Source organism: Pieris napi, chromosome 12 (genome assembly GCF_905475465.1).
Source record: "Pieris napi chromosome 12, ilPieNapi1.2, whole genome shotgun sequence".
NCBI lineage: Eukaryota > Metazoa > Arthropoda > Insecta > Lepidoptera > Pieridae > Pieris > Pieris napi.
The window spans coordinates 12,852,884-12,880,057 of NC_062245.1; the positions used below are offsets into that span (position 1 = coordinate 12,852,884).

The 27,174-nt window shown below is 38.5% G+C and overlaps 2 protein-coding genes across 6 annotated transcripts; one reads left to right on the top strand and one right to left on the bottom strand.

The window, feature by feature from the left end:
- The first annotated feature begins 611 nt into the window (after positions 1–611).
- On the top strand, positions 612–18,394 carry LOC125054286 (patched domain-containing protein 3). 2 transcript variants are annotated; one of them, XM_047656055.1, is made up of 11 exons: positions 612–800; positions 12,389–12,665; positions 12,793–13,010; positions 13,188–13,366; positions 14,418–14,761; positions 14,986–15,186; positions 15,283–15,420; positions 15,492–15,805; positions 15,876–16,088; positions 16,162–16,371; positions 16,450–18,394. In XM_047656055.1, the coding sequence occupies exons 2-11, from the start codon at positions 12,389–12,391 to the stop codon at positions 17,533–17,535; spliced, it is 3,180 nt and encodes a 1,059-aa protein (XP_047512011.1). In that variant the 5' UTR covers positions 612–800; the 3' UTR covers positions 17,536–18,394. The 2 variants fall into 2 exon arrangements, with proteins under 2 accessions (XP_047512011.1, XP_047512012.1); XM_047656056.1 differs by having other exon boundaries at positions 15,495–15,805.
- LOC125054284 lies at positions 17,943–26,394 on the bottom strand. Of its 4 annotated transcripts, none has more exons than XM_047656054.1 (13): positions 26,209–26,394; positions 25,902–26,137; positions 25,579–25,809; positions 24,580–24,830; positions 23,741–24,497; positions 23,496–23,659; positions 23,037–23,268; positions 22,723–22,921; positions 22,428–22,648; positions 21,627–22,348; positions 19,424–21,428; positions 18,749–19,354; positions 17,943–18,673 (listed from the first exon to the last, which is right to left on the bottom strand). In XM_047656054.1, exons 2-13 carry the CDS (start codon positions 26,133–26,135, stop codon positions 18,482–18,484), a joined length of 5,814 nt encoding a protein of 1,937 aa, XP_047512010.1. In that variant the 5' UTR covers positions 26,136–26,137; positions 26,209–26,394; the 3' UTR covers positions 17,943–18,481. The 4 variants fall into 4 exon arrangements, with proteins under 4 accessions (XP_047512010.1, XP_047512008.1, XP_047512007.1 ...); XM_047656052.1 differs by having other exon boundaries at positions 19,424–21,097; positions 21,287–22,348; XM_047656051.1 differs by having other exon boundaries at positions 17,943–18,353; positions 18,466–18,673; positions 19,424–22,348.
- Between the last annotated feature and the right edge of the window lie 780 nt (positions 26,395–27,174).

A 27,174-nucleotide genomic window follows, 5' to 3' on the forward strand; every position in this document is an offset into this window, starting at 1 on the left:
CCACAGTCATCGAGCAAGTGATTGAACGAGTGTGTACAGGTCGCTCTCGTTTTACTCGCGAGACCCTTTGACTCGTGCGCAAAAAACCGACAGGCGACCGAGAGAGGCGAGACCGACTGCGAGGAAGCGAGGCGAGACGAGAGCTCTACTGTACACTCTCGCCCTCGGCCTGTCTCGGGGTGTCTCGCCGAGTGTGTACAGCCACCATGAGATACTAGGCTTATATGTAAAATAAAATGGCGTCCAATGATAGGACTATTCACTCATAATTGTTACTCAAAACTCTATATGATTTCACGTTTTTCTTCGAAAGAACCCCCTTACGAAGAAGAAGGAAATTTCTCAATCATTATTTATCTAAATACACTTAGAATTACTAAACTTTTTTTGAAAGAGGGCATAAAATGTTAATATTCGAGTAAATATTACAACATAAGCTAACTAAGTAACCTTATCTATGAGGCAAGAAAGCACTATTTGTTCTGAGAAGGCACTTAAGTTTATACAATAGCTCAAATCTTAATCGACGTATAAAAAATTTAACTGTTCGGGATTAGGGTCTGTTGTGGAGGTGGTCCTTATCTCGGCGTGTAGTGGGGCAAGGCACGCTCACCCAGCATTACGGCGACCACTTTGCGCTCTACCGCGACGATAGTTCGCCGCGCTGCGCCTGCGCATACCATCCGACCGAGCAAAATATGAATTCGATTTCAGTGCTAAAGTGACAACTGTGAAATTGTGAGTTCGATTTAGTGCTAAACAATAAAGGATTTTCGTGTGCGAAAATAACATTTATAAAGGTGAGTTACATTTTATAAAATTTGGGTCCTATTGCGAGTAGTTTCGATTTGCGACTTAATTGCAACATTTGCGCGTCTGACAATACTTTCACGGGTGTCAGTACTATATTTTTATTGAGATTTAATAAATTAAGAATGTGAATTTTAGTAAAATAAAGTATCTTGATTATTCTATATGTTTTTTAAGGCTTTTTATTAACTTGAAGCACAAAGAGTGGTTCGGCCACACGTTTTACAATTTAGCTTCTCCTGTTTTCCTTTATTCAATGCATTATCGATTCAGCGACACATTTTCATAAGACTTTCTCTTTAAGAGATATTTCTAATATCATTATTTAAAAGTGAAGTAAATATATTCAAATTAGTGATTGAGAATAATGTTAGGCATAATTTGTTTTCGCTACGTTTATGGCAAAGCCTCGATTTATTTCAGTGGTTATTAGTTACAAGAGAAAGTTTACACACTGATGTTGTGCATTAGTCTTTCGTCATGAAATATTACCTTCAGAACAATTATTGCATTCTACGAATTCAAGGCATTCAAATTAATTCACCCAAATTCTTTAAAAGTGTTTAAATTGACTGTTTCTTATGACCGTTATGTAATTTGTTACTTATGTTAGTTAATATATTAAAAGTAAATATTTAACCTTCAATTGATTATCTAGACCGTTTATATAATATAAGCCTATTTACATTATTGCAGCACAAGTTTGGCTCATTTCTTAAGGTCTTCCTAATAAGGGTAATGTAACATAATTTTCGTAAACGGTCTATAATATTGCATTTTATTTACCCGAGTTGAGGTACGAGGAACGTATTGAATTGTAACAAAACTTTATTTATTTAGAAGTTTGCTTGCGTCGCATCTCATGGCAAGACAGTTTTTTGATTTTCTTAATACAAAATATACAATTGTAAAATGCAGATTACTTTTATATTGTAATTAAAACTTTACAACTTTTAAATTTACCATTAAATATCTCATAACTAACTTACTAAAACTTTAATTATTTCCAACACAAATATATAGTATTTTACTCACTAAAATACTTACCAATTGGCGATCATAATAATACCTAATCGCCAATAAGCGAAACACTAAATTAACTCTAAAGTTTACGTCGGATAGTTTTTTTCAAAATAAATTACCTACTTCTATTAAACGAAATATTGCGCAGATAAAAGGCGTTTAACGTGATAAAAAAAAACTGTTCTGTCTCTCGCTCGATATAAATGCAAAACCAGTCTCAAAGTACACATAGCCAGAGTTGAGACTTGCGATGTTTACCAAAAAGTTTCCTACGATGGGAAAAAACGTGCGTAAACACGCAGGTAGATGTCGGAAGAGAGCAGAGACACGGTCGTGGCAGACAGTAAATTGGTTCTTTGTGTGGACAATGGTGTATGTATGGATGCCTATTATTCTGTCAGGTGTCCGATAGCTTCCTTTTGTGGCGGGCGAAACCTCTTAGCCAAATTGGTTACGCTAACTATAAAATGGGTATCGGAATTATCATCTTTGGGCACCGACCTTTTGTACACGTGAAAAACTGATTACAAAAAATTCGATAGACAGAGCAAATTTAACAGGTACGAGCGAGTTCAACCTTTGCAAAGTAAAGGCCTTCGGAGAAGAGTATATTTAGTTGTAAAGTTAGAAGATGCCTTTTCCATTTGGTCGGCTTGTTGCAAAAAGTAGACATAGATCTTTTGTTGTACAGCGTTATTTACCTGTGAAATTAGGTTATTTTAAAAGTAAAATACTACAAGCAACCGACAGGTTGAAATAAATATGGACACATCAATAGCCATTACTCCAACCTCGTATCGAATCATGTTTCAAAAGATGTTCAATCCTCGCAGTCCGTATTTAGTAACGGAACAATACAGCTTCATTAGGACCCTCAGCACGTAATTTTGTATAATTGTGATGCTATATGATTAAAAAGTTAGGCGCATACACATCGACTTTATTTCGAAAACGACCTCAGTATTATATCAAGGTTACTTTGGAGAGCGGTTGCAGTAATATAACGGTCGCTTAGATATTTTATTTGGCCTATAAATGTCATAATAGTGTAAAAGTCGTAAAACAAACGGTCTATAGTGTGCAAAACAATATGGGAATTATAATAGGAGCAGTGCGGTGCTAGGTTCCGAGACGCTGAGGATGTGCGTTCAAATCCCGGCAGAGCTCTATCTCAATCACCGTAAAGACGGCGCCGTGTGGCGAAGAAGGCTACAGCACCACTAGTTTTTCAATTCCTCAATGTTTTGTAACATAACAGCAAATTAGCATTTCGCTATGTTTTCTTAAAACAGTCTTTGCTATTACTACGCACAAGGCCTATAGGCCATAACGAACAGGTTTGCATTTATCTTCAATAAAAGTTCATTATTGTTTTTAAGATAATACTAGTAGGTACCTATTACTTGGGCATTAATGGGTTTTTTAAAAGTTATTAAGTGAACGTTTAAACCTTGCTTTACTTCAAGGACTCAATACGAACTTTTGAATTAAATTGGCGCAATTAACCAAATGAATAACTTATAATTAATTTCTGTCGTGTTGCAAAGTTGCAAAAGACCCGCCAAATAACTTTTCAAAGCCAATTTTGACAGCTGCAATTGCAGATTATTAAAAAATAATTATAACGCGGCTAAAGTTGTACTATTTTAATTTGTACATAATACTTTATTTCTTTGTTATATTTAATTTCCAACTCAATATCAGATTTTGTTTTCGAAGATCGCTATTCTGTCTACCCTATGGGCAAATGCGATATAAATCGTTAAATATATAAAATGTTTATAAAAATACAACGAATTTTGACGGAAGCCAATAACGAGGAAGTAGTTACGAAACACCTTATTGACGCTGGTTTTTGAACTTTGAAGGAGAACAACTTTCAGCACTTGACGTTGATGAAAAATCACTCATTATTTGCTACGTACGTGTGGATATAGTTAACAGCTTCCAGCAGGGCCGAGAAACACTGTTTCAATTTTCTGACAGTAATTTATTTTACAATAGAACAGTATAGTTGTAAAAATGTATGTATGTATTTGAATTCAACATTATTGGGTGAGCTTTATGTTAAATTAGTTATACCGATCACATACATATACATATATTGAATATGACCTTCTTTAATGTCGTAATAAACATAACACACAAATGCTTGACAACAAAAGAGAGCTTTTATTATTGCCTTCGTCACTTTGACAGTTTAGATAACGATAGAGAACCTTTTTCATATCACTGATATATATAGCTTTAAAGGGCCTCTCATTTTCATACTTTATACGTTTACATCTTATTAACATTAAACGGGTTTATACAAGGGGCCTATAAAATATTATTTCATTAATAAGTATTACATATTTGGCTTAGCGACCATCCAATAATATAATTTATGTATTTCGTATATTATTAAATTTTATTTTTATAATTTTCAACATCGCTCAATAAAATGATATAAATACGAGTATAACAAGCGACCAAATTATGGACAGAGCAAATTTTGTATTATTTTCAATCCTATTGTTTTAAGTAAACATTTACAGATACAATAAATAAAACGTCGCGCTGAAGAATAATAATAATCACGTTTAAATAAAGCAAAATACTTAAAATCAGTGAACTAAACACCACATGATGAACTCGAGAAACCGTACACTTGCATTTGCTCTCCTCGTTAGGCGAAATTGGATATTAAATTTCGTTATTAGGATAAATTAAGCATAATTTCAGAAGTCATCATTTTAATCAAGCCGGAAGCTTCTGTCATCTTTCCACGTAATACACTACAAGCTGGTACATCGGCTGCGCCTATATCCTCGTGAATTTCTTATCTTTTAAAAAAAAGTTTAACCATTCAGTCGGCATAATACTGACCGCTACATTCATAAAAAATGATAAATACATAAAATTTAAAGCTCTTATGTTTCTGTTTATAACAATTTCCCCTTCTATGAGGAATATAAGCGATCGAGTCCGCGTTACGTCAGTATTGCAGAATCGTGGCTTGCGACAGTGGCCATTACCCCTTTAATGCTAGTGGAAAAAATACATTACTAGAAAGTGCTTTATTAATATATTTAACTTTTTAAAATAGTTATGAAGACAAATATTTCTACAAACTAAAGTTTAATTTCTTTCCTTTTCAAGTCAAACAAAATATGTACTATGATTTGTAATCTTTTTCTATTTATTGTGTAAAACTCAATAAGAAGTCGGCGAATCATAGATTTGAGGTTCATAGCTTTATGTAGGTATATTTAGACTAAAAAATGATCGTATATATATGCGTGCATAGTAGCATCAAGCGCAAAAAATTTCGTGCTTTAACATTTAATTTTCTTTTGTCATTCACGTTAAAGGGGAAATGTTATATGATATGCATACTCGGATTCGGATCGATACAATTAACATGACATATCTATTAGTGGCACGTATCCGAATCAAAAAATGCTTTTCAGGAAGTTTTTTCATTCTTCTACTGTATTTAAAAAACATGAGAAGGGTGCCTGTTTTTTAACAGAATTCTCGCGCAAAACTCTCTCTAAATGTCATTACTATGACTGCTTTGTGTGGGTGTTTAAAAGAGTCACTTAAAAGGACGTTACGTCTAATAAAATGTCACAATAGAATAATGACGAGCGATTGGCAAAAGCAGGTTCTTTCTTGTTTCTTTTTGTGTAACTATGTGTTATAATTACATATTATATATAAGTCTTATTACCTTTTCAAGAAATTGCTATTAACATTTTAAATGAGAAATGTGTTAAGTTACTTCTTCGGTTTTTCATTTACCAAGTCTCCGCTAACACTTTATGAAACAAGTATTAAGTTTGCCGGTCACTTAAAATTACCTGAGGACATACTTATCTGTGAATAGTAATTATTTAATAATCTATATATATAGGTATTTGCATTAAATTATTAAAGTAAACGTAATCGGTCACAGGTCAAATTAAGGCGTAAAGCAACTTTCACTGTGCGCCTTGAAGCAGTTATTCTCGAAAGGATTTAAACAGCGAAACGAGTGAACATGTTAATATTTGAATGAAAAATTTCTGTGATTGCTATCACTTTTAAGAAAGAAATCAGCCATAGACTGGAAAAATATTTGTGAAGGTATTTTTTGAGAACAATACCGCGACTCACTCTTGTCTTGTTTAGAGAATTACGATTAAATTGCGTATAGCCTAGCTAAAATAATAATAATAATAATAAAAAAATAGTTTAGTTGGGTAATGATAATTATGTCTCATGTAAGCAATTAAATAACATTGGATATGTAATATAATGTTAACATGTTTAAATAATTGGGGATAAAATCGCCACAAAGCAATTGCAATTAAAATAAAGTACCTAATGAAGACTGGCAATATGGATTCTTGAAATATTTCAGCTGAAGTGTTCTCAAACGTGTAATTAAAATTAAGAATATGAAAACTTCATCTGTATTAGAGGTTGGAGATATCTTTGAGGAAATTCCCGTAGCCTCGGCTCAGCGTCACCTTTGATATATCCTCAACATAGGGTTACCCTTGGGACGACCTCCTACTCTTCGCCGGTACCTTATTTAGCGGCATTGTGTCAGAACCAAACTTTGACTTTATGATGGTGTCGACTCTATGGTTGTTAAGTTAGGCAGGATATGCTGTACTTACCACATCTACACGGCCTTGTTGCAACATACGGCAATATTACAAGAATTTAGAAGCAAGTAGCGTAAAAGGCTAATTCAAATATGTATGATGAACTGCTAAGAACCACTTAACATTGTAAATACATTTAAAAGCTAACGGAGCTATACTTAGGTATGAACATTAAATAAATAGTCCATTGAAATGTTACAATTTGAGGACCAAACTGAACATTAGTTAGAGGACGCAATTTTATTTATGGAACATGTAGGGGGGTCAATACAAGCTTAAACCCAAGTTTGTGGGGTTTGCGCCCTAGTCCCCCAGCCGCCATCTTGGAAAAAGGGATGAAAACACGTTTTGGGCTGTATCTCCTGCGTGCATGCGTGCGTGGTGGTAACAGCGTTTCCAATTAACGAAATTTATAAAAATTATAGAGGAAAATCTTCAGAAGAGGATCTCCCTCTATAAAATTGATCTGACATATTTTTTTGATAAAATAAAAAAAGTTATTAAGCAAAAAAGGATTTTTTTTCACTTTTTTACTTATAACTTTTTTAATTTTGGATTTATGATAAAAAGTCACATAGACATAATTGTAGGCAAAGCGATTTGCTACAAAATATGTCTTTACAAATTTATTGTACGATGGATAGATAGGAGATATAGCCAAAAACGTGTTTTCACCCCTTTTTCCAAGCTGGCGGCCGGGGGACAAGGTTGCCAACCCCACAAACTTGGGTTTAAGCTTGTATTGACCCCCCCCCCCTTACATGTCCCATAAATAAAATTGCGTCTTCTAACAAATGTTCAGCAAATGTATCTAACATTTCAATGGACTAAAGTTAAGACGACAAAGTACTTTTAAAGTAATACATTAAGAAAGTTATATCTATAAAAATATGCATTATTTTGTGGCCAGAAACATAAATCGTCGACCTCACCTTAAGGCAGCACTTATATAGTTGTTACCCAACACAAACTTAAACATTTCATGGACACGTTAATAATAATCAGCTTTAAAAAAATAAGGCAAACGTAAACTGTAGTTATGTTTTGCAAAATAACAGCTAATGTTACTTTAATGTGTGGAATTATATTTACTTGACCTAAACCGTTATCTTTATGTAAATTAGTACATTAACCATTATCCTGAATAAATATTGTTTTACTATTATCGAAGGATGTTTAAATAAGATTGTCCTTTCCATTATTGTTTCGTTACGACGGGTTTTCGTGCTTTGTACCAAAATAACGAAAAACTCACTCACACTCACAACTGAATTGAAGTACATTATTGCATACTAATTAAAAATTAATTATTTCATGAGCAACAGCGTCACTGCATGCAAACAACACATTTAATGTGCAAAGATAACGAATCGATAGGATTTTCGCAGATATAATATATTGTACACAATTAGACTCACGCAAATGCGTGTAACCTTAGCACAGTATCTGGAAAATCCTCAACGAGTTACCGCTGTTCACCTAGAACCTTATCAATCTCATTGCGAAATTGTCGTTTATTCAAGTTTAAAAGCTGATCGACCTATGTCAAGGTTGGTGTTAAGTGAGTCATGAACTTTGCAACGGTTTTAAGTTTTAAAGGTTTTCTTGGTTTCGAATCGAACTACGAACGATCTTTTTAATAATTTTGTTAAATACAAAATTATTGAAAGTAACCGTATAATTTAAAAATGAAAAGTAGATATCGTCACAAATATAACATGTACGATACTTGACTTGTGGTATTGAGGACTTTAATAAAATATAACAATTGCTTCCGCAATGAATCGGTTGAGTTGATTATAGGTAATGGCTAATGGTGGTCGAGTAATGGTTTCATTGTTTGGCGCATAAAATGTATGGATATTATGGTGTTTATTCTAAAATATTTTGTTTAATAAAACACAAAACAATATTCTTCAGTCCTATGGTTTACCAGGAATGTATACACTCGACCGGGAGCGTAAACGTAAGTTTCGAGGTCTCGTTTTAAGTCTTTTGCGCCCTGGGTGGCGCAGACGCAGTGTAAATCTAGGCAATGGAAGTGCGAAGGAAAATACCAAGCCAGATGAAAAAATGTAAATAATTCCAGTTATTATTGTCTGCTGTAAACTTTTAAGTGACTAATGTTTGTGAAATATTATTATTAAGCACGAACGAAGACAAAATATGCGACGTTAACCAACTGTGAGAATCAACAATACATTTGATCAGCAAACTCACACTGATTAGCATTCAATGATGCACAAAAATAAAAAGATCTGTTATATAAGAGTTCCGTGAGACAATTGATGCGAATCGGGTCGATTGCGTTGATTTCTACTTTGTACTTTTAACGATCCATATGGCATTGTTAAACCCTAGTTAGACCATTTATGGCGATCTTCTGATTACGAGTCTGATGAATGGACAGTTATTATGCCTTCAAGTAGTCAATAATTTAACGATTCCGCACCGGCAGTGTCATTGACCCGTTGTTTACTTTCACAAGCATGCAATTTGCTACAAGATCTAGGAAGTGTTAAAAAAATGTATACACTTATATTGCGCCATCGGGTTCTTACGCTGGACTCTATGAGCGGTTTAATAAGATGTCAAATATTAAATAAAAACTTAATTCCGATAGCAATACCAGATTGCTATCGGAATGCCTTTGACATATAGTATAAGATCCCGCTATACAACGACCTTCACCGAGATGCTTATTTAATGAAACTTATTTTATATTTAATTTAATATGTCAATAAATATAATCCATATGGGTTGCCTAGCAAATTTCAGTCCAGAGTATGTTTAAGTAATATTTAAAATGTTTATTTTGCAGCTATCATTGAGTCTAAGAAAACCGATTCTATATACGTATACTTTGGAGTACCAAATAATAGTTAAAAAGAACTAAAAAACACGCTCTGTGCCATATTTTTCGTCTAACGAGCACGCTTTTTCACAATAATATCAGTATTTTTTGTTCATTACCATTTTCAGCCTAAATTAGGAATTATTTTTCACTTTTTAGTTTGATGTGCTTTAAAAGCGTGTTTTTTAGTTTTTTTTAACTATTATTTATTTTTTAGTTAAATTTTTTTTATTTTTTTCATTTTTTTTTCGGATTATTGCATGGTCATCGATCTTTGACAGGTGCGCAAAGTTTGAATTAAATCTGTCCGTTAAAAGTGGGTCAAAATCAAGTCCGAAGGAGTCGGTTACATACATAAATACATACAGGTGAAGCTAATATAAAGAGTGTAAAAACAGACAAATAGCGGATAATTCCACATCGGGATTGATCGCCTTTTAATTTACAATTCGTCATTTGAGATTGCAGTAAATTATTTTGCATAAAATATAAAATATGTACTTACTAATATTTTATAAATTCTCTTTACGAAATTTTAATTTTAAAAATAGAATATCTATAAGGTAATTCACCGTTCTTACTCTCTCTCAATCGGTCTCAATCGCTCTCACCCCTTTCTTCGACTTTTGTCGACCCTGCACATCTTCGTGACGTTCCGTAAAATTTTTACCCTCATGCGCCTAAAGAAGTTTCACTTCAAAAACGAATACCTTAGCACAAAGTTAACAATAATTTAAATTAAATGAAACTATAGCGAATCCTCTGCAAGTCTGCAACTAATAATTCTTATATATGTTTAGTTTCACATAAGCCCCAAGGGATCACAGCTTTACTTTTTCATTCAACCTTTATTGTTACAGTTCTATTTGGTAAACTATGTTTCTACGTATTTTTCGTAGATACTTATGTGTGACTACGTAATGATGTGCCTATACCTAAATTTAATAATAGGCTATACTAGCATAGCTTGATATTAAATTAAACGAATAAATTATATGTTTTATAATTTACGTATATACTAAAGTCTCTTTAAATTGGAAAAAATAACATATTAATGAATTCTAATGTTAGATAACCACAAAAATAATGAACAATATATGACCTACTTATGCAATTGCAGATTAAACAAATTTCAAGAGAAATAATTAAATTAATACAGTTTTAAATAAGAACAAACTTTAAAGTGAAATGTTGTTGTCGGTCAAGGTACTCCACACTATTATATATACGTACCTAATATTACGTAGCAGGAGATCGACGTAATATAGAGAAACACCTAGAACCGATGTTTTGCTACCTGAAAAAATATTAACAACTAAATCTAACAATCAGAAACAAATCATTAATTATAACAAAAAATCCTTGTAACCTTTTGAGGCCAACGTGTATAATAGGTGATCTAAGCATTATAAGAACAATACGAGATATCGTTTTTATTATAACAATTGAGTGAATACAAAGTGTACCATAGTGGTAGTATCTATTTAATTCCTGATAACTAAAATATAAAATTCATAGATTAATACTCGTTTATTAAGAAATATTTTCGAGTATTATTGTAGGTACCTCATGTAACAACTCGCTTTAATGGTTAGAGGCAAAAATAGTTCGGTAGATGCTGCTGACCAATCATAATCAAACGAAAGGCGCCAATTCATATTTTGTTTTACATGCTCACCCTGGACGACGACTGGCTGCCATGATTCTACAAATGACTCGAGTACCTATATTTTATGTATAGTTTTAACGTATCATACGAACAATGACACGCACAGTGAGTAATGGTGATGGTTATCACAAAAATGACTGAATGTAATATTATATTATGGCGTTTTGGTTCCATCAAGCATAATATATCCCCTTAATCGACTTGAACTTGACTCGTTCAAGTTTATTGGTTTTGTATCATTATCACGAAACTGCGAAATTCTTTAGTTCAAAGGTAATGTAACAGGTACCATAAAACCATGTTAGTTTAAGGAAACTGCTACAAAAAATAATTGGAGACTGGTTTCCAACTACTATTCTAAATACACGTTATTATGAAACTTTTAAACTTATTAAATAATAATAGTTTTGTAAAAAGATTCCACCGCTTCGATATTATTGAACTGTGAGAAAGACATTTTTTAACTAGACCCCTTTTTTGGCATTTTTGATTGAGTAATGTTAGCAGTAGCACATATATTTACATACATAAACTGCGTACTCGAATGTATGCAAAAAATGATTTGCAATATATTTGATACTTGAAATAGGTTCCACTACATATAATACTAACAATAATAAATGTTGTATTCAATGCAATACTGTATATCTAAGGAAATGAAGAGTTTTATGAAGGTAATATTAGCATTTAATGGTCTTTTGTAGGTTTATTACTTAAAGCATTAAAAATTAGTTTTAAGTAAATATATTTCTTGCTCATTGGGCATTATTGTTAATATGTTATGTTATAATCCTGTGATCCAGTTTATAGTCATGTACCTCAATAGAAGGTATACTATATATGAAAAAAGTATGACGTGAGTAAGGATTGTAATAAGAGTCAAGGCAGGCGACAAAAATTAAGGTTAAAATAATTTGAGCCACTTTTTCTCCTTAAGAGGTAACACAAAACTTGACACACGATGACGTTACGTCTAAAGATAGGGGTTCGCAGATGAGAGATGCGAAATACACGGTGACATTGGAATCTACCCATCAATCCTACTCCCTCCAACACACTGCGAACCCTGTTACGTCCGGTATATAGTATAAATTAATATTTATTTAGTAACCTGTTTCTTTAAGACAGCTACAGTCTGTCTCATATAAAAATTCGTAGCAGTTAAGTCTAGTACGATTTACTTAACAAGAAAATATCGAAACACGTATTGGAGCACGTGAAACATGTTTTTGATTACGAAACGAGGACACGCTAGGTACCGTGGACATTGCTTCTAATGCCTTCACGTAAATGCTTACTTGAATCCTTAATAGATATTAAAAACGTCGCGGCAATTAAAAGCTACGAAATGATTACGCTTGTTGCTCTTCGTAATCAATTAACTTTTTGTTGCAGATGGGTTGCAAGTTAACGTTCGTTGACGACGTGCTGAATCGATCGTTCTACAAGCTTGGGCTCATCGTGGGGAAGCAGCCAGGCTACTTCATCATCATTCCGGTTTTGCTCACATTGCTGATGGTCACAGGATATCAACGCGTGCATTATGAAATGGACCCTGAATATCTCTTCTCGCCGGTCAGCGGTCAAGGGAAATTAGAGAGGCGGATAGTTGAGGAATACTTTAAAGTTAATTATTCCAATCGGTTCAACGTCGGGAGGATCACACGGCCTGGTGAGTCATCATTATGTAAAAAGATTAAAAGCGAGTGCGTTATTCGGTAGTTACGTAGCCAAACGTTTAGTTCATTTTGGAGTCGGTTTATTAAAAAATAATTCTTAATTGGCGATTATCATTTCAGGTAGATTCGGCCGCGTTATTATCGTAGCTAAAGACAATGACAGAAACATGCTTCGAACAGAGGTGTGGAAGGAGCTGCGAGAGTTGGACGACCTGGTGCAGAACATCACGGTGACCATGTCGACGGGGGAAACATTTACGTACAGAGATGAATGCGCGCGTTGGGAGGGCCAGTGCTTCGTCAACGACATCCTCAACTTGGATAAGATTATGGGCGAGGTGTGTATGAACTTAAAATAATATACTATTTAATTCACCTGCGTACAATAAAACTTTTAAATTTGGTTAATAGTGATATCTACTATGTATATCGTAATAGCTCCACTATTCACAAAGATGAATGAACATGGCAAGCAGATTAAATGAAGTACATACCTATTATGCTTTGATTCGCAGGTAGAAGCCGGAGAACTGAACTTAACGTTTCCGATAATGTTTAACCCGGTGACGTGGGAGGCTCACGCTTTTCCTGTTTTCTTCGGTGGGTCGAAGGTTGTGGACGATACTATAGTGTCTGTTCCCGCCGTGCAGCTCGTGTGGTTCGTGAGGACTGACACTAAACTGCAGGAACAACGGTAGGTGAAGATACCAAATACCAAAGGTTAACAGCGACAGTTGCCAATGCAATTCAACTCTGTAACGTTTTGTTAAGAAGTTTTACCTAATAAAAGTAGAACCATCCAAATAGTAGGTATATTTGTAAAAGTTATTAGTCAAAAGACAATGAATCAATATCCACAGTTGTTTGTTTTGTTCCGAGAAAACTTAGACAATAGGTTGTATTGAGTAGGTTTGGACTCATAACATACGTTCTACATATTTTTTTACATTGTGAATACCATTAATACACGAGAATTATTACAATAGACGATACACTATTCACACTTAATATATTGTGTATTCCCAAATAGTAATTATCCCGTAGCATATGTGATATTGCCTTAGATTTTTCCACGTTACAAAACACATTAAGAAACTTTATTTATAGGCCATCTACCTACATTGCGCCCATAAAGAGTAAAATGCATTGGTGGTATACAGGTTGAGTTCTACACACTACAACTAAAATATCATGTAACTGTATTTGTCTCGTCGATTAGAGTAATAAAACAATGGACGAATCGTCTTTTTTACGTTTAGGATAAGAGGTATAGAAAACTTAGCAATATACGGAAGTTGTTATACCGTGCACAATTGTTTTGGTACTTGCGTAGAAACATTTCATTTCTACAATCGAGTTATTGTTTTCGCCTCAACACAAATGTTCTATAAATTAATTGTAATTTATGCTGATTACCCTAAGCAATGATCTTGACATGTTTTATAACCGTTTAGAATGCTATACATCACAATTAAACGTTTCAAGAATGCGCAAGTACATTCCTCCAACTCGGATTGGGAAATAAGTTTTAAATATTTCTTATTTTATTACTCATAAACTCGTTTAAATACTCTCTATAGATGCGCTTGACTTCGTCTGTGTAGTATTATTATTCCAGCCTACCCTGAGTTAATGGGTGGGTAGGTGTTGTATAAATGAAAATTGCGACCGCATTAAAAGAACAACCAGTTTTCTGTTTATTCTTCTTCTATTTATAATTTTAATTATTATTCGAATGCTTTCAGAGGTGCGGCTTGGGAAGATGCGTTTTTAGATGCCGTTGGTGTGGCAGAAGACACTGGAAGATTTAAGCACATCTCCGTTGCGAGATTCGCATCACGAACACTCGACCACGAACTCGAAAAGAACACCCGAACCGTCATACCGTTCTTTAGCTCTACATTTATCTTAATGGGAATTTTCTCTTTCGTAACTTGCATGATGGGTGACTGGGTGCGCTCTAAGCCGTGGCTGGGTCTGCTGGGGAACATTTCGGCCGTGATGGCAACAGCTGCCGCTTTCGGTTGTGCTATTTATTTGGGCATTTCATTCATCGGCATTAATTTGGCTGCACCCTTTCTAATGATTGGTAGGTTGATGATACTTATTTTATAACATTTGTTGCGTTGTACGTTGATATTTGAGCCTAAAATTTATTTTTATAGCAAAAATTAGCTGTACATTAGGAACCTACAGATTTGTGTGAGTGGTTGTCTCCGTTGTGGAGTGATCATTATTCCATTGAAACCTTCAGCTTATTTAGCCAGTGGACAGTAGTTATGCAACGAGCTTTATCCACGTATTTATTGACAGGCATCGGCATTGACGACACTTTCGTAATGCTGGCTGCATGGCGACGCACCTCCTCGCAGCTGTCCGTGCCGGAACGTATGGCAATCATGTTGTCGGAAGCCGCCGTGTCCATAACCATCACTTCTATCACGGATATGTTGTCATTCTTCATTGGTGTATTTTCCCCGTTCCCATCTGTTCAGATCTTCTGCATGTATTCAGGTATGTCATGATTTTAAAACCAATATTGCTATCTGCGATATTTCTCCAGTAGTCCGCTCCAATCCAATTATTTACATTACCTTATTAAAATTCAAGGTCTGGCAGTATGTTTCACGTTTGTATGGCACTTGACGTTCTTTGCCGGCTGCGTCGCAGTGTCTGGATATAGAGAGAAGCAGAACAGACACACAATCACGTGGCTCAAGGTTCTACCTGAATCCAGAGCTCGAAAAGGTAAAATAATCGATCTAGATGCTTTTTCATAGTATTCAGTATATTCTTTTTAACTATCTTATTTTTTTCAGAAGAAAGATCTTGGTTATATAGAATTTTCTGCAGCGGCGGAGTGGACTCGGCAGATCCAAGCAATTCCATCGACAACAAAGAGCACTGCATCATGTTGTTCTTTAAAACGACTATGGCAGATATACTGAATAATAATTATATGAAAGCTGTGGTTATTCTCGTGTTTCTGGCGTATTTGGCTGGGGCAGGATACGGAGTAACTAACCTTAAAGAGGGCCTAGAGAGAAGAAAGTTATCTAAGAACGATTCATATTCAGTGGAATTTTTCGACCGAGAGGACCTTTACTATCGAGAATTTCCTTACAGAATACAGGCAAGTCTCGCTGTGTATGATAGGCTTTCAAAATTAGGATTTCCTGTTATTAAAAACGTAATTCTTTTAGGTTATAATAAGTGGTAAATACAATTACTCCGATCCTATGGTCCAAAAAGAGGTTGACATTCTAACGAAGAGTTTAGAAAACACCTCCTACATATCCAACTCACTGTATACCGAGTCTTGGTTGAGGACTTTTGTGGAATATGTGGAGAGGAATAACGACTACTTAAACATTTCCATTGATACGGAGCAAGATTTCATAAAGAACCTGAAAGAGGTCAGTCAAATACACTACTGTGTTCAGAAGATAAGAAACGAAATGAAATTTACCTTTTGTTACCTTTTTCCAGCTCTGGCTTTTCCCCGCAAATCCGTTTTCGTTGGACGTAAAATTTGACGAAACAGGAGAAACGATTATCGCATCAAGATTTTTGATCCAAGCTTTAAACATCAGTGGGACTAATCACGAAAAGGAAATGGTGAAAGCCCTGAGAGAAGTGGTCGCACAATCTTCATTAAATGTCTCAGTATTTCATCCATACTTTGTATTCTTTGACCAGGTATTGTATGAAATAATTTCATTAATAGATACTTAGGGATGCTAGAAATTATTTCATGCATTTTTTTTTCCTTTTCAGTTCGAGCTAGTTCGCCCAACGTCCATACAGAATCTCTGCTACGGAGCTCTAATGATGATGATAACGTCTTTTATTTTTATTCCAAACATTTTATGTTCTTTGTGGGTAGCGTTCAGTATAATATCCATAGAAGTCGGAGTCGTAGGGTACATGGCATTGTGGGATATAAACCTCGACTCTATATCGATGATTAACCTTATAATGTGTATAGGATTTTCAGTTGATTTTACTGCACATATTTGTTACGCGTACATGTCATCCAAAGCGAAATATCCGAATGAACGCGTCAGCGAATGTTTATACTCCCTAGGGTTGCCAATCGTTCAAGGTTCCTTCAGTACTATTTTAGGAGTCGTCGCCTTACTATTAGCGGACAGTTATATTTTCTCGGTATTCTTCAAAATGGTATTTATGGTGATATTTTTCGGGGCTATGCACGGATTATTCCTCTTGCCGGTGCTTTTGTCTCTCTTTGGACCGGGTTCGTGTACGCGCGAGCACGACGACATTCGACTCGCAAAGATTGAGAAATGCTATCCCAATCCGTATCGTTTACCGCATCCTCAATTGACGCTCGACGATCAAATCTATAGTGGAAAGAACGGGAGCCCTCACGGAATCTATAAGATTTATAGCGAAGACAAAGATCTAGGAATAGGAACATCCGGGGAGGACACCAGCGAAAGCAGTTCCAATCAATCGCAACGTCGACAAGCAATAAACGAAGACGGTAAAAGAAAGTACGAGAACGGCTGGGCGAGGTTTAATTACGGCCAAAGCAGCAGCGAGTTTCAGCCGTCGGGAGAATTAGACGTGTACGGTCAGGAAGAGAGAACTTGGCAAAAGCAACGATATGAAGCGAATCGCCGAGCGTTCGACAATTACAGGCGAACACCGGGATTCAGTGACGACGAAGCGGTCATGTCGCGAAAGTCGAGCGACACGACTCCGCGGAGAGAGAACGAGTACAGAGTTACGCGGACCCATTCGCACCATAACCTCCACAGGCCCCGAGCTCCGAGGCGCTCAACCTCACACCAAAATCTAGAAAACCATAACTATATAGCAGAGTTGCGTTTTCCTTGACACAAAAAATATAATTCCTTCTTGAAGCGTTTGTACGAGAACACGTTTCTTTGTGCTCAATTTGTGGACCAAAGTATTATTTTTACGGGAAGATATACAATAATTCGTAGACTAGGTCGGTCGCGAGACACGGTTTACCCACTAGTTAAGCGAGCTATTATTATGTAAGGAACGACTCCATCGATCAATTTGAAAGAAATATTGGAAATAAAAACACGCAAAGAATTAACATAAATAAAACTGTTGGTATAAGTCTGGATTGGATAGATTTGGAATTAATTTTATTAATTAATAGGGTATATAGCGAAGGTAAAGGATTCGAGATAAGTTTGTTATCATTTGTATTTAGAGAGCGTTTTTTTAAAATTGTTTTTAATTGCTAGGATAAGTGTAGAAAAACAAATATGTCAATTGTATAATTTATTTCGTCAATATGTTCCTTAATCTATCTTATAAAAATATCGGTCACGTTCGCACACCATAAACTAAAAGCGAGCTGGCTGAATCCAGAACGAAAGTCAAGTCGCGTGTACATTTTTTTAATATTTACAATATTATTTTCATAAAAAAATACAGATGCTATTTATTATTACAATACATGTCTCGGTGGGTCTATCGTAATATATCGTAATGTCGATTTTGTAAATATATTTTTATTTTGTGATAAATTTCGATGCCATGTACCTTTGATCGTACAGTGTTAAGGCACCGAAACGAGCTAAGTCATAAAATTCCCTGCATTTTATTATATACTGTTCCCAACTGTTTCCAAACGTCTAAACCTAAACGGCGTCGGGGCGTCGACCGACGACTGAAAACTGTAAATATATTATTTTAATATTAAAATTTAAAAGTTTAATATTCGTTTTATTGTAGCCATCTTTATGGCTAGACACATCTCGATTGCGAAATAATTAAATCGGTCGAAACCATCCGAAAAGAACGACTAGGGGCTGTCGGTGATCGTCTTCAGGATATCACACCAATAGGCGATGGCGTCTTTCGTCTCGAACCTTTCCCGAAGCAAAGTGACCACGAACTCTGCCATTTTGCCTTCGTCTCGCAGCAATCGCCCGACGAAGGCCGCGCTCAAGGCCTCCAGGCCTCTCTCGTCCAAGGCCATCGCCACATTGGGATTCTGAAAGTGTTAAATTTACGATTTCAAAGACACCTACCGTACTCGAACCCCTTTCGTTTCGGAGACGTCACTCACCGCACTCAAGTATTCGGCCACGTCGCTGTCTCTTATGCGAGCCCCGCCCGTTCGCTCCGAGCGGTGCTCTTCGTCAGTCTGGGAGGAAACCGAGGAGACCTCGGGGGCGTCGCTCTGCACTCCCGCGTCGGCCTTTCGGTGATCTGCTTCCGGAAGGGGCCGAGGCGGGCTCTCGACGCCCTCGACCTCCGTCGGAGGGACGAGTTCGCCGACCGCGACCGTCCCCTCGAAAGTTTCGACCGACGGACGAGGCGGCGAGGCTACGTTCTCGACGGGGTCTTCGAATTCGGTCAATCGGCGCGATGTAGGGTCGCGGTCGTCGAGGTCGCTCGGGTCCGGGACTCCGGCGGGCGGCGTCCGACCCGAAAGCGAGTCCGGGACGTCGGTCGAGCCCGCGAGGATGCTCTCGACGGTTTTGGCGAGAATCTTGTCGAGCCGCCTCTGAGACTTGGAGGTCTGGCCGAGGGGGCGGAGGAGCGACCCGTCCGGTCTGTCCGGTCGTCGGGGCGCGGAGCTCTGAGGGGAGCGGAGCGCGCAGGGGTCGATGTACTTCTTCACGCAGACCGACGTGGACACCGGGGGATCGTGGAAGCTCACTCGTTTTCTCTGAAAATAGACAACGGCGTCGTTATAGAGACGAAGCGACGAGGCCGGGGAGCGCCGACGGAGGCCTACCTTGCCGGCGGGGGAGGGCGCGGAGTCCTCGGCGATGACGGCGTGCTTCCTCTTGAGAATGGGGCCGCAGGGGCTGCTGTCGACGGCGGGCAAGACGCGGCCCAGCCGCAGGAAGGGTTCGCCGTCGTCGGCCTCGTCCGAGCTGCCGACGTCCGCGGACCTCTTGAGATTCCTGATCGTCGACCTCGACGTCTCGTCCGGCGGGAGTCCGTCTCCGTTGTGGACGCAGAGGCCCAGCATTTGCGCCGCCCTTCCGGCCGGCCGCACTCGCGGCTTCCTCTTCGGATTCGGTCCCGAGCCGGAGCGGCCCTCGCTCCCGGCCGGCTCTCCTCTGGGAGGCGACGGATCCCTCGCGTCCGTATTGTCCTCCGTGAAAACTTCAGGGGAATCGACCGGATCCGCCGGTTCTCCGTTGAGCAGGACCGAAGACGTGAGATTTACGACGACGTAGTCGCCGCTCGTCTCCGGCGAAGGCGTCCTCTCGCGCATCAGAGGACTCATCGTCCTGATCGGAGATATTTCTAAAGTGTCGTCGAGAAAGTCCCTTCTCCTCCGCTCGTCGTCTCTGAGGGGAGAAGAGGCCTCGTCTCGTCTCTCGGTCGGTTCGGTCGACTCCACCGTCGGTCGTGCGTCGACGGAAGACACGAAAGCAGCGTTCGAGACTTCTTCGACGCGTTTCGTGGAATTCGTCGGGCACAGTTTCGTAAATTCGTTTGCTTTAGAATCGATAACTTCCTCTTTGATTATGTCAATAGTAAAATTTACGGGTATAGTGTCGGCATCTGCAGTACTCTGCGTACTCGATTCTAAACAGAGATTAGTTTCGGAGGTCAATTCACATTCGTCCTCAATTTGTGCACGATACTGCGTATTCGTGGGTTCCGTGTCTAACGCTTCCGTTACATCGGTCTGCGCGTCGAAGACCTCGGAGTCCGCTTCTTCCGCCGTAAGGTTGGGTCGAAGTACGGTATCGTTTTCGGGTAAAACGCTATCGCACACGTCGCTCGGCGACGAGGGGTCTTCGAAGTTGTCCCGGAAATCCGAAATATATTTATCTTCGTTATGAGAAGACACCGACGCTCTGTTCGTGCCGTTTTTCGTGGAGACGACCGACACCGCCGTGACCGACGAGTCTTGCGAGCTCTCGATGATGTCTTGGGACGCGGAGTCCGGGGCCGGCCGACGTTCCTCAGCGGCCGGGGTCATTTTGGATTTGTTCCTCGTGGCGTAACTACCGTTATCGATTCGTACGATCGGAAGCGTCGGTTTCACCATATCTATAGCCAAAAGTTTTTTAATGCGTGATTCCTTTGAGCCACTTCTTTTAAACGGCTTTGTGCCGCTTTCCTTTGCCTTTTGCCGGTTTACAGTTTTCGGAGTGGCGACCTCGTTCTGGTCTCCGTGGGGCGCGTCCTCGGTTTCGAGAGGCGAGTCGTTATCGGTGAGACGTGAAGCTCCGTCTGCCAATGTTAAACTGTCGTCGGAGTTTTTTCGCAAAGGGTAAGAATTCAGTATCGTATCGACGGCGGAATTAGTGTTTTGATTTGATCTTCGTTTGTATCCAAAAATATTCGAATCGATATATTTATTTGGCGGCTTTCTTTTACGTGAGGGCCGTTCGGCCGCGATAGGCAAAGGCGTCGCGGACTCGGCGACGTTGTTGTTGGAGCAGATTTTCTCTTTCGTCGAGCCGGCCACCGACGCGGCAGAGTTGGGCGCGTTCTCGGAGTTGAGTTTCGCGTCGGCGGGCAAAATGGACGGCAACTTATCACAGACCACCAACAGTTCACTGACGCTGTCTTTGCTCAAAAACGATTTTTCCGCTAAGTTCTTCACGTTTCGAGTCACGCGATGGTTGTTGATTTTCTCTTTCGTCGAGCCGGCCACAGACGCGGCAGAGTTGGGCGCGTTCTCAGAGTTGAGTTTCGCGTCGGCGGGCAAAATGGACGGCAACTTATCACAGACCACCAACAGTTCACTGACGTTGTCTTTGCTCAAAAACGATTTTTCCGCTAAGTTCTTCACGTTTCGAGTCACGCGATGGTTGTTGATGGAGCAGATTTTCTCTTTCGTCGAGCCGGCCTCCGACGCGGCAGAGTTGGGCGCGTTCTCAGAGTTGAGTTTCGCCTCGGCGGGCAAAATAGACGGCAACTTATCACAGACCACCAACAGTTCACTGACGCTGTCTTTGCTCATAAACGATTTTTCCGCTAAGTTCTTCACGTTTCGAGTCACGCGATCTTTGAGGAGTATTCGTGGAGAGGGTTTGATCTTCGGGGTCACATTAGAGATGTCCGAATTTTTAGACGCGGACGACTGTAAGTCCTTCGTTTTTATCACTTCGGGAACGGCCTCAGGGCTCCGCGTGACGTCGAATAGGGCTCGGTCTACGGCGGCGCAGGAACCGAAGGATTTGCTGGAAGACGTCGTTTCGGTCGTGTCGGTTTTCCACGTCCTCAGTTTGATCTCGTCTTGCGACTGAGACAAATCTTGATACAGCGCCGGAATATCTTCTCGCTTACTTTGCAATTTTTCCTTCTGATGTTCCGTTAATTTTTTCGGATTAAATTTCCAATTACTTTCGATTTGGACAAATTCTTCTCCGTTTTCGACCACCGTTTTCACAATGTTGACACTCTTTTTGCTGTTTCTGGAGGGCGTCGACTTTCCGTTCGTCTCTTTGGCGTCGACCTCCGGCGACATCTTCCTCGCGAGACTCTCGATCTCTCTGTCTTCGTGTGAAATCAACGAAGAAAATATTAGTTTCACGGGATTCGACAGCGCCGACGGCCGACCCGGCAGATGGGCCGCGAGCCGTTTCATTCCTTCCGCGATGATGACGCTCGATTTCGAGTATTCGTCTATTTTTATTAAATCGTGAATACTCTTCAAAAAATATTCCACACGATGAAGTGAATCGGTATCCTGAAATGACAACAAAATAATGAAACAATCGAAAGCTTCCAGAACTAGCGTATAGAACACGAAATGCGGTCGAACTCACTCCGGCCTCGAGGGTCGACAGCACTTTCGGCGTCACCTTCAGAGCGGTGTTCGCGACGAGCAGCAACTTTTTGACGTCGACGACGTCTTTGTGAAGCACGAAAGCGTCGAGGAGCGACTTCAAACAGTCGAGCAAATGCCAATAAACGGTGGGACCGATGAGTACGTCGTCGATCTGCTTCGACAGAATTTTCAAATGCTCCGGTTTCCGAGCGCTCGCTCCTGAAAACGTCAGTCTAAAGATCGAGTTCAATTTCTAAAACCAGAATATAGAAGAGAACAGACACTGGACGAACCTCTCTCCTTGATATCCTGCTTGATCAAGGAGACGACACTCGTCAGCCTCAAGGGCGTGTTCACCGATCTGTTTCCCGACAGGAACGACGACAGTCTATCGTTAACCGAGTGAGTTATCTTCGCGCTCGATTCGTTTTTTACGTTTCCCTCGTCCAGAAGATCATAAAAGCTGATCCAAGTCGCTGAATATTTTTCTGTCTGTCAAAAATAATAAAAAAAAATTAAGAATCCTATCGCGATGCATCATCGCCGTCGAAGTGATGTTTCTCGTTCCGGAAAGATAGCGATATACCAGAAGGATAGTTCTACTCACGTTTGAAATAATATTTTGCTCGATCGGCCACATCACGAGGGCGACGATCCATCGAGAGTTGGAAAAATATTTATATTTCATCGTGGATTCCACGTAGCAGCTCCACAAGAGCACTCCCGATTCCGAACTCGGAAGCGATTCCAGTAAATTGTCCAAGCCCACGCTTCTGCCGTTCTCCAAGGCGTAATCCGTGAACGCTGCTACCTTTTTCGTCGTTTTGTCGATATCGCAACTGCAAAAAGGCCCGTCGTCCCGGCGTTACTGTTTTGTAGCATTACTTTTTATTTAAAAAAGTTTAACAATCTAATGTAAAAGTGGTTCAGGTCGAATTCGAATTGAATTACTTAATTTGAATGTCTCTTCGGACGGTCGGCGGGCCTCTGCGGGTCGGTCTCGGAACGTCGTCACGTCGGCACGCGGCTTAAACCTTTCTCTACAAAGTAATAACAAAAAGTTTACCTTAAATAAAAATTGTTATTGCAAGAATCCGCCAAGATGGCTTGTATCCTGCGGAAGACGAGACCCTCGCTCTCCACGAGCGCCGTCGTCGTCTCCTTGTCGAGCTCGAAGAGAGCGGGAATCAATTCGTCGATTGTTATTTTGGAAGTGTTGAAGCAGCATTTCTAAAAAGAGTATTCACGAATCATTGCTAAGCTCTGCGGCTCTCCGTTCGATAGCCGATCGAGGACGACGAGTCGCGTTACCTGAAGGGATTTTTCTAAAACCTCTAACAGTTCACCGAACATTTTTCTTCTCGACGTTTCGCTCGGGAGGTCACACGTTTTGAGTAATAATGATTTCCAAGCACATTTTAAATACCCGTTCGCTCGTTCCGATTCCCATTCCACGCAAATGTCTAACGCGACACCGAAGTGATGTAACCAATTTTTGTTATCTTTGACTAAATGCTCTCCCGCGACGATTGCGGTCTTCGGTCTCTCCAGTTCCCCGGAGCAGTGGCAATCGTGGTGTCCGAGAATATTTGCAAAAGCTTGGAGGCCCAGATTCCTAGTGCGACTCGACATCATTCCCGGAGCCGCATTTCGGTTCGACGGCGGCGGAGATCCGAAGCAGAACGTTAGAAATGGCTGAATGTAATCGGATAAAATGTCACATTTGCCGCACAGCCTGATCATGAAATGCCACCAAGTGCCGAGTTTTGCAAAAGCGGTTTCCTCGACCTTGGCGTTGAAAGAGAGAAGCGGGACCGCGAGGAGCTTAGTCCTTCTGTTTAAAATTCTTCCACTATGTGAAGTAAAATTATCAATAAAAAATCTCCAGCACTCGAACGCCAAGCATCTGTTCTTGGGATCGTTTTTGAAAGCGATTTCTTCCACTTGTAACAAGGAATTGAGGGTGGAAGCCGTTATGTTGAATTTCAACAGATTTACAGTAGCGATCCACAGTGGAGCCCAATGATATTGATCTTCTTTTAATAGATTTAGGATTATTGGCGCATACCTGGAATTAACCGACATTGATAATATTAAACATTTGTAAAACTGACCTTTTGCCAAATATTGTAGAGGACACGATAACTTACTCTGAAGGTATCTTTGAGAGGAAACTCTCAAAATTTATATTTCCAACGTAGTCGTTTGGTTCTGTTGAAAGTTCTTTTGATAAAACCCCTAATAACTCCAGTGCTGCATTTAATCCAGAACTATTTTCTTTTGCTATGTTAAAAATAGTCGGTATGAGGCTCGAAAACCAGGTATTTATCCCACCTCTAATAAATTTGCTCTTTTTGTCAGCAGGCAAAATTGTTAACAGTTTCAATGTTAAAATTAGAATCTAAAATTTAAATTATCTTGAGTATTGTATAAATACTAGTGGACCCCACAGACGTTGTCCTGCATGATATTTCAAGCTATTAGGATATTAAAGTATGAAAGTAACGACTGCAGCGCCACCTGCCGGGCTGATTTGTGAATCTAAACCATTCCCAGATCCCCTTGAACACACACAAAAAATTTCATCAAAATCGGTCCAGTCGTTTGAGAGAAGTTCAGTGACATACACACTCACAGAAGAATTATATATATAAAGATGGCAAATATATTGTCATTATATTATATTACATATTGTCATGTATAATGTTGTCAAATTTTCTATCACTATTACTGTTATAAAAGCATACAAAAATATCATCATAGTCGTAGAATAGTGACGGATCTGGCAAATAGTAAACATTACAGGGCAGCCATTTCAAAAGAATACAATCACTTTTTGTCATAACTATTGTAATTCATAATCTGATGTTATGAAAATTGGCATACAAGCAAACAAAAGGGTTTGTTTTGAAACAAAATAAAAATAATAACATTACATTACACAGTTTTCTAGAAAAATCTCATGTTTCTATCGAATCCGTCACTTTGCCGACGGATTAAATTGAAATTAAGGAAAGCATGATTTTTTTTAATATAGCCTTAATATTTAGTCTATGTTGTATCCAAATATGTTAAAAAAGGGTTTTGGTTTTTTTCCAAATCCAACATTGTTCTATGATCATGACAATATATAGCTATAAGCATCTTACTTGTTCTACTACTTCAACCGATGATTCGTGGAAATATTTATCAATAATGGTATAAAATTCATCGGCATATTCATCTACTGCCGTTATCAAACATTTATCAGGAAATGATAAAACAATTTCAAAACATAATGCTTTTAAAGCACAAATTTTAACAACACTGGCATTTGTTTTGAGATTATTCAAGACTGCTACTAATAATGCAACAAATCCTGATGAATTGTTGTGTTCCTTCTGTAAGAAAGAAAAATCTTTAGTCAGTGTGCAAAAGACATTGGTTTATTAAACCTATGTAGTTACAATTGTTTTGTATCCAAAATACTTACGTCTTCTTTTTTTAAAATACTTAATAAGATTTTTAAGCTCGAAATGGCAAATGTATTTTTTTTGCTGTATTCATGTAGGCAGAGTGTTAATAATTTTTCAACTTCTGATGACTTAAGTCGATTTTCTGCTTCTAAGTGTTTAAGTATTGCAGCATAGGTCCTCTTGTTAAGATCATAATCACTTATACTTTCCAAGAGATCGCCGAGAGTGCTGTTGGCCTGTGTGTCTGCCATGGCTAAAATTTTAAAGTATTGTATTGTAGTGATTACTGCAGTAAACAGTGATTAATGTAGTTCTTTCACTCACCTTAACAAGTAAAATGTCATGTGTTTATTGAAAAAATGTGTCTACAAACAGTGGATTAGTATTTTAGTAGAACAATTTTAAAAATTTAACAAATAGGACTAATATCGTTATTATTATTATAAACACAATATTACAATTTAGAACGCGGTAAACTTATAAAGCTCTGTGTAAAGTGTAAACTGTAAATTGTAAAATCAGATCCATAGATGATAGATCATAGAGTACAGTATCGTATATAGGAATAGGATAAAGAGTTGACACTCGGGATTGTTGATTGTAGCGCACTAGCGCTACCTGGAGGTAGTTGTGCTAATATACTACCAAAATTTTTATGCTAAGAATTTTTAATTACCATCTCTATGAAATAAGCTTGGATTATTTTATTGGTTACACTATAAGGTTGATACACTAAGACCATAATATATATTTTTTAATTAGTTTATGTAGAAATATAATGAAGAAAAAAAAAGGCTGCGTGTACTTATATACGCGCGTAAGAAGTTATACTTCTTTGACATTATTAATAATACATACGGAAAGTTAACCTCAATTGTATTGAAGCACTTAGGAAGGTTGATGAGCACAGTTTTTTCACAAATATTTTCTAATATTAATTAGTATTGATTTAAATGTGTTTTTTTTTCTTTATGGCTCTGGCACGGTTTGTGCATTAGCCAGCGTCAAGTATAAGATTTTTATAATTCGTGCTTGCCTTAGAAATTCGACCGTGTCCTCCATGTACGGTTTTAGCACTCACCCGGTACCGCACAACCCTCCCAAAGGCCGAGAACAAATTTAAATTAAATTAAAACTTGCCCTCGAACTGGGAATCGAACCCGGTACCCCTCACCTAGCTGCCACTTAATAAGACCACTAGGCTATGAGGCCCTTATTTAAATGTGTTGTATAGAAACAAACTCTGCCAGATCCAGTTTTGGAAAAAAAAAGCTTTTGTAGTCTATGGAT

What these genes read in the sequence shown, in the direction of transcription:
- LOC125054286 (XM_047656055.1), top strand. Translation starts at nt 12,389, where the DNA reads ATGGGTTGCAAGTTAACGTTCGTTGACGACGTGCTGAATCGATCGTTC. An exon ending in TGAATCCAGAGCTCGAAAAG is followed by an intron (nt 15,421 to 15,491) that starts GTAAAATAATCG and finishes TATTTTTTTCAG; the next exon opens with AAGAAAGATCTTGGTTATAT. An exon ending in TCATAAAGAACCTGAAAGAG is followed by an intron (nt 16,089 to 16,161) that starts GTCAGTCAAATA and finishes ACCTTTTTCCAG; the next exon opens with CTCTGGCTTTTCCCCGCAAA.
- LOC125054284 (XM_047656051.1), bottom strand. Translation starts at nt 26,135, where the DNA reads ATGGCAGACACACAGGCCAACAGCACTCTCGGCGATCTCTTGGAAAGT. An exon ending in TTTTAGAAAAATCCCTTCAG is followed by an intron (nt 23,660 to 23,740) that starts GTAACGCGACTC and finishes TACTCTTTTTAG; the next exon opens with AAATGCTGCTTCAACACTTC. An exon ending in AATAACAATTTTTATTTAAG is followed by an intron (nt 23,269 to 23,495) that starts GTAAACTTTTTG and finishes GCCTTTTTGCAG; the next exon opens with TTGCGATATCGACAAAACGA.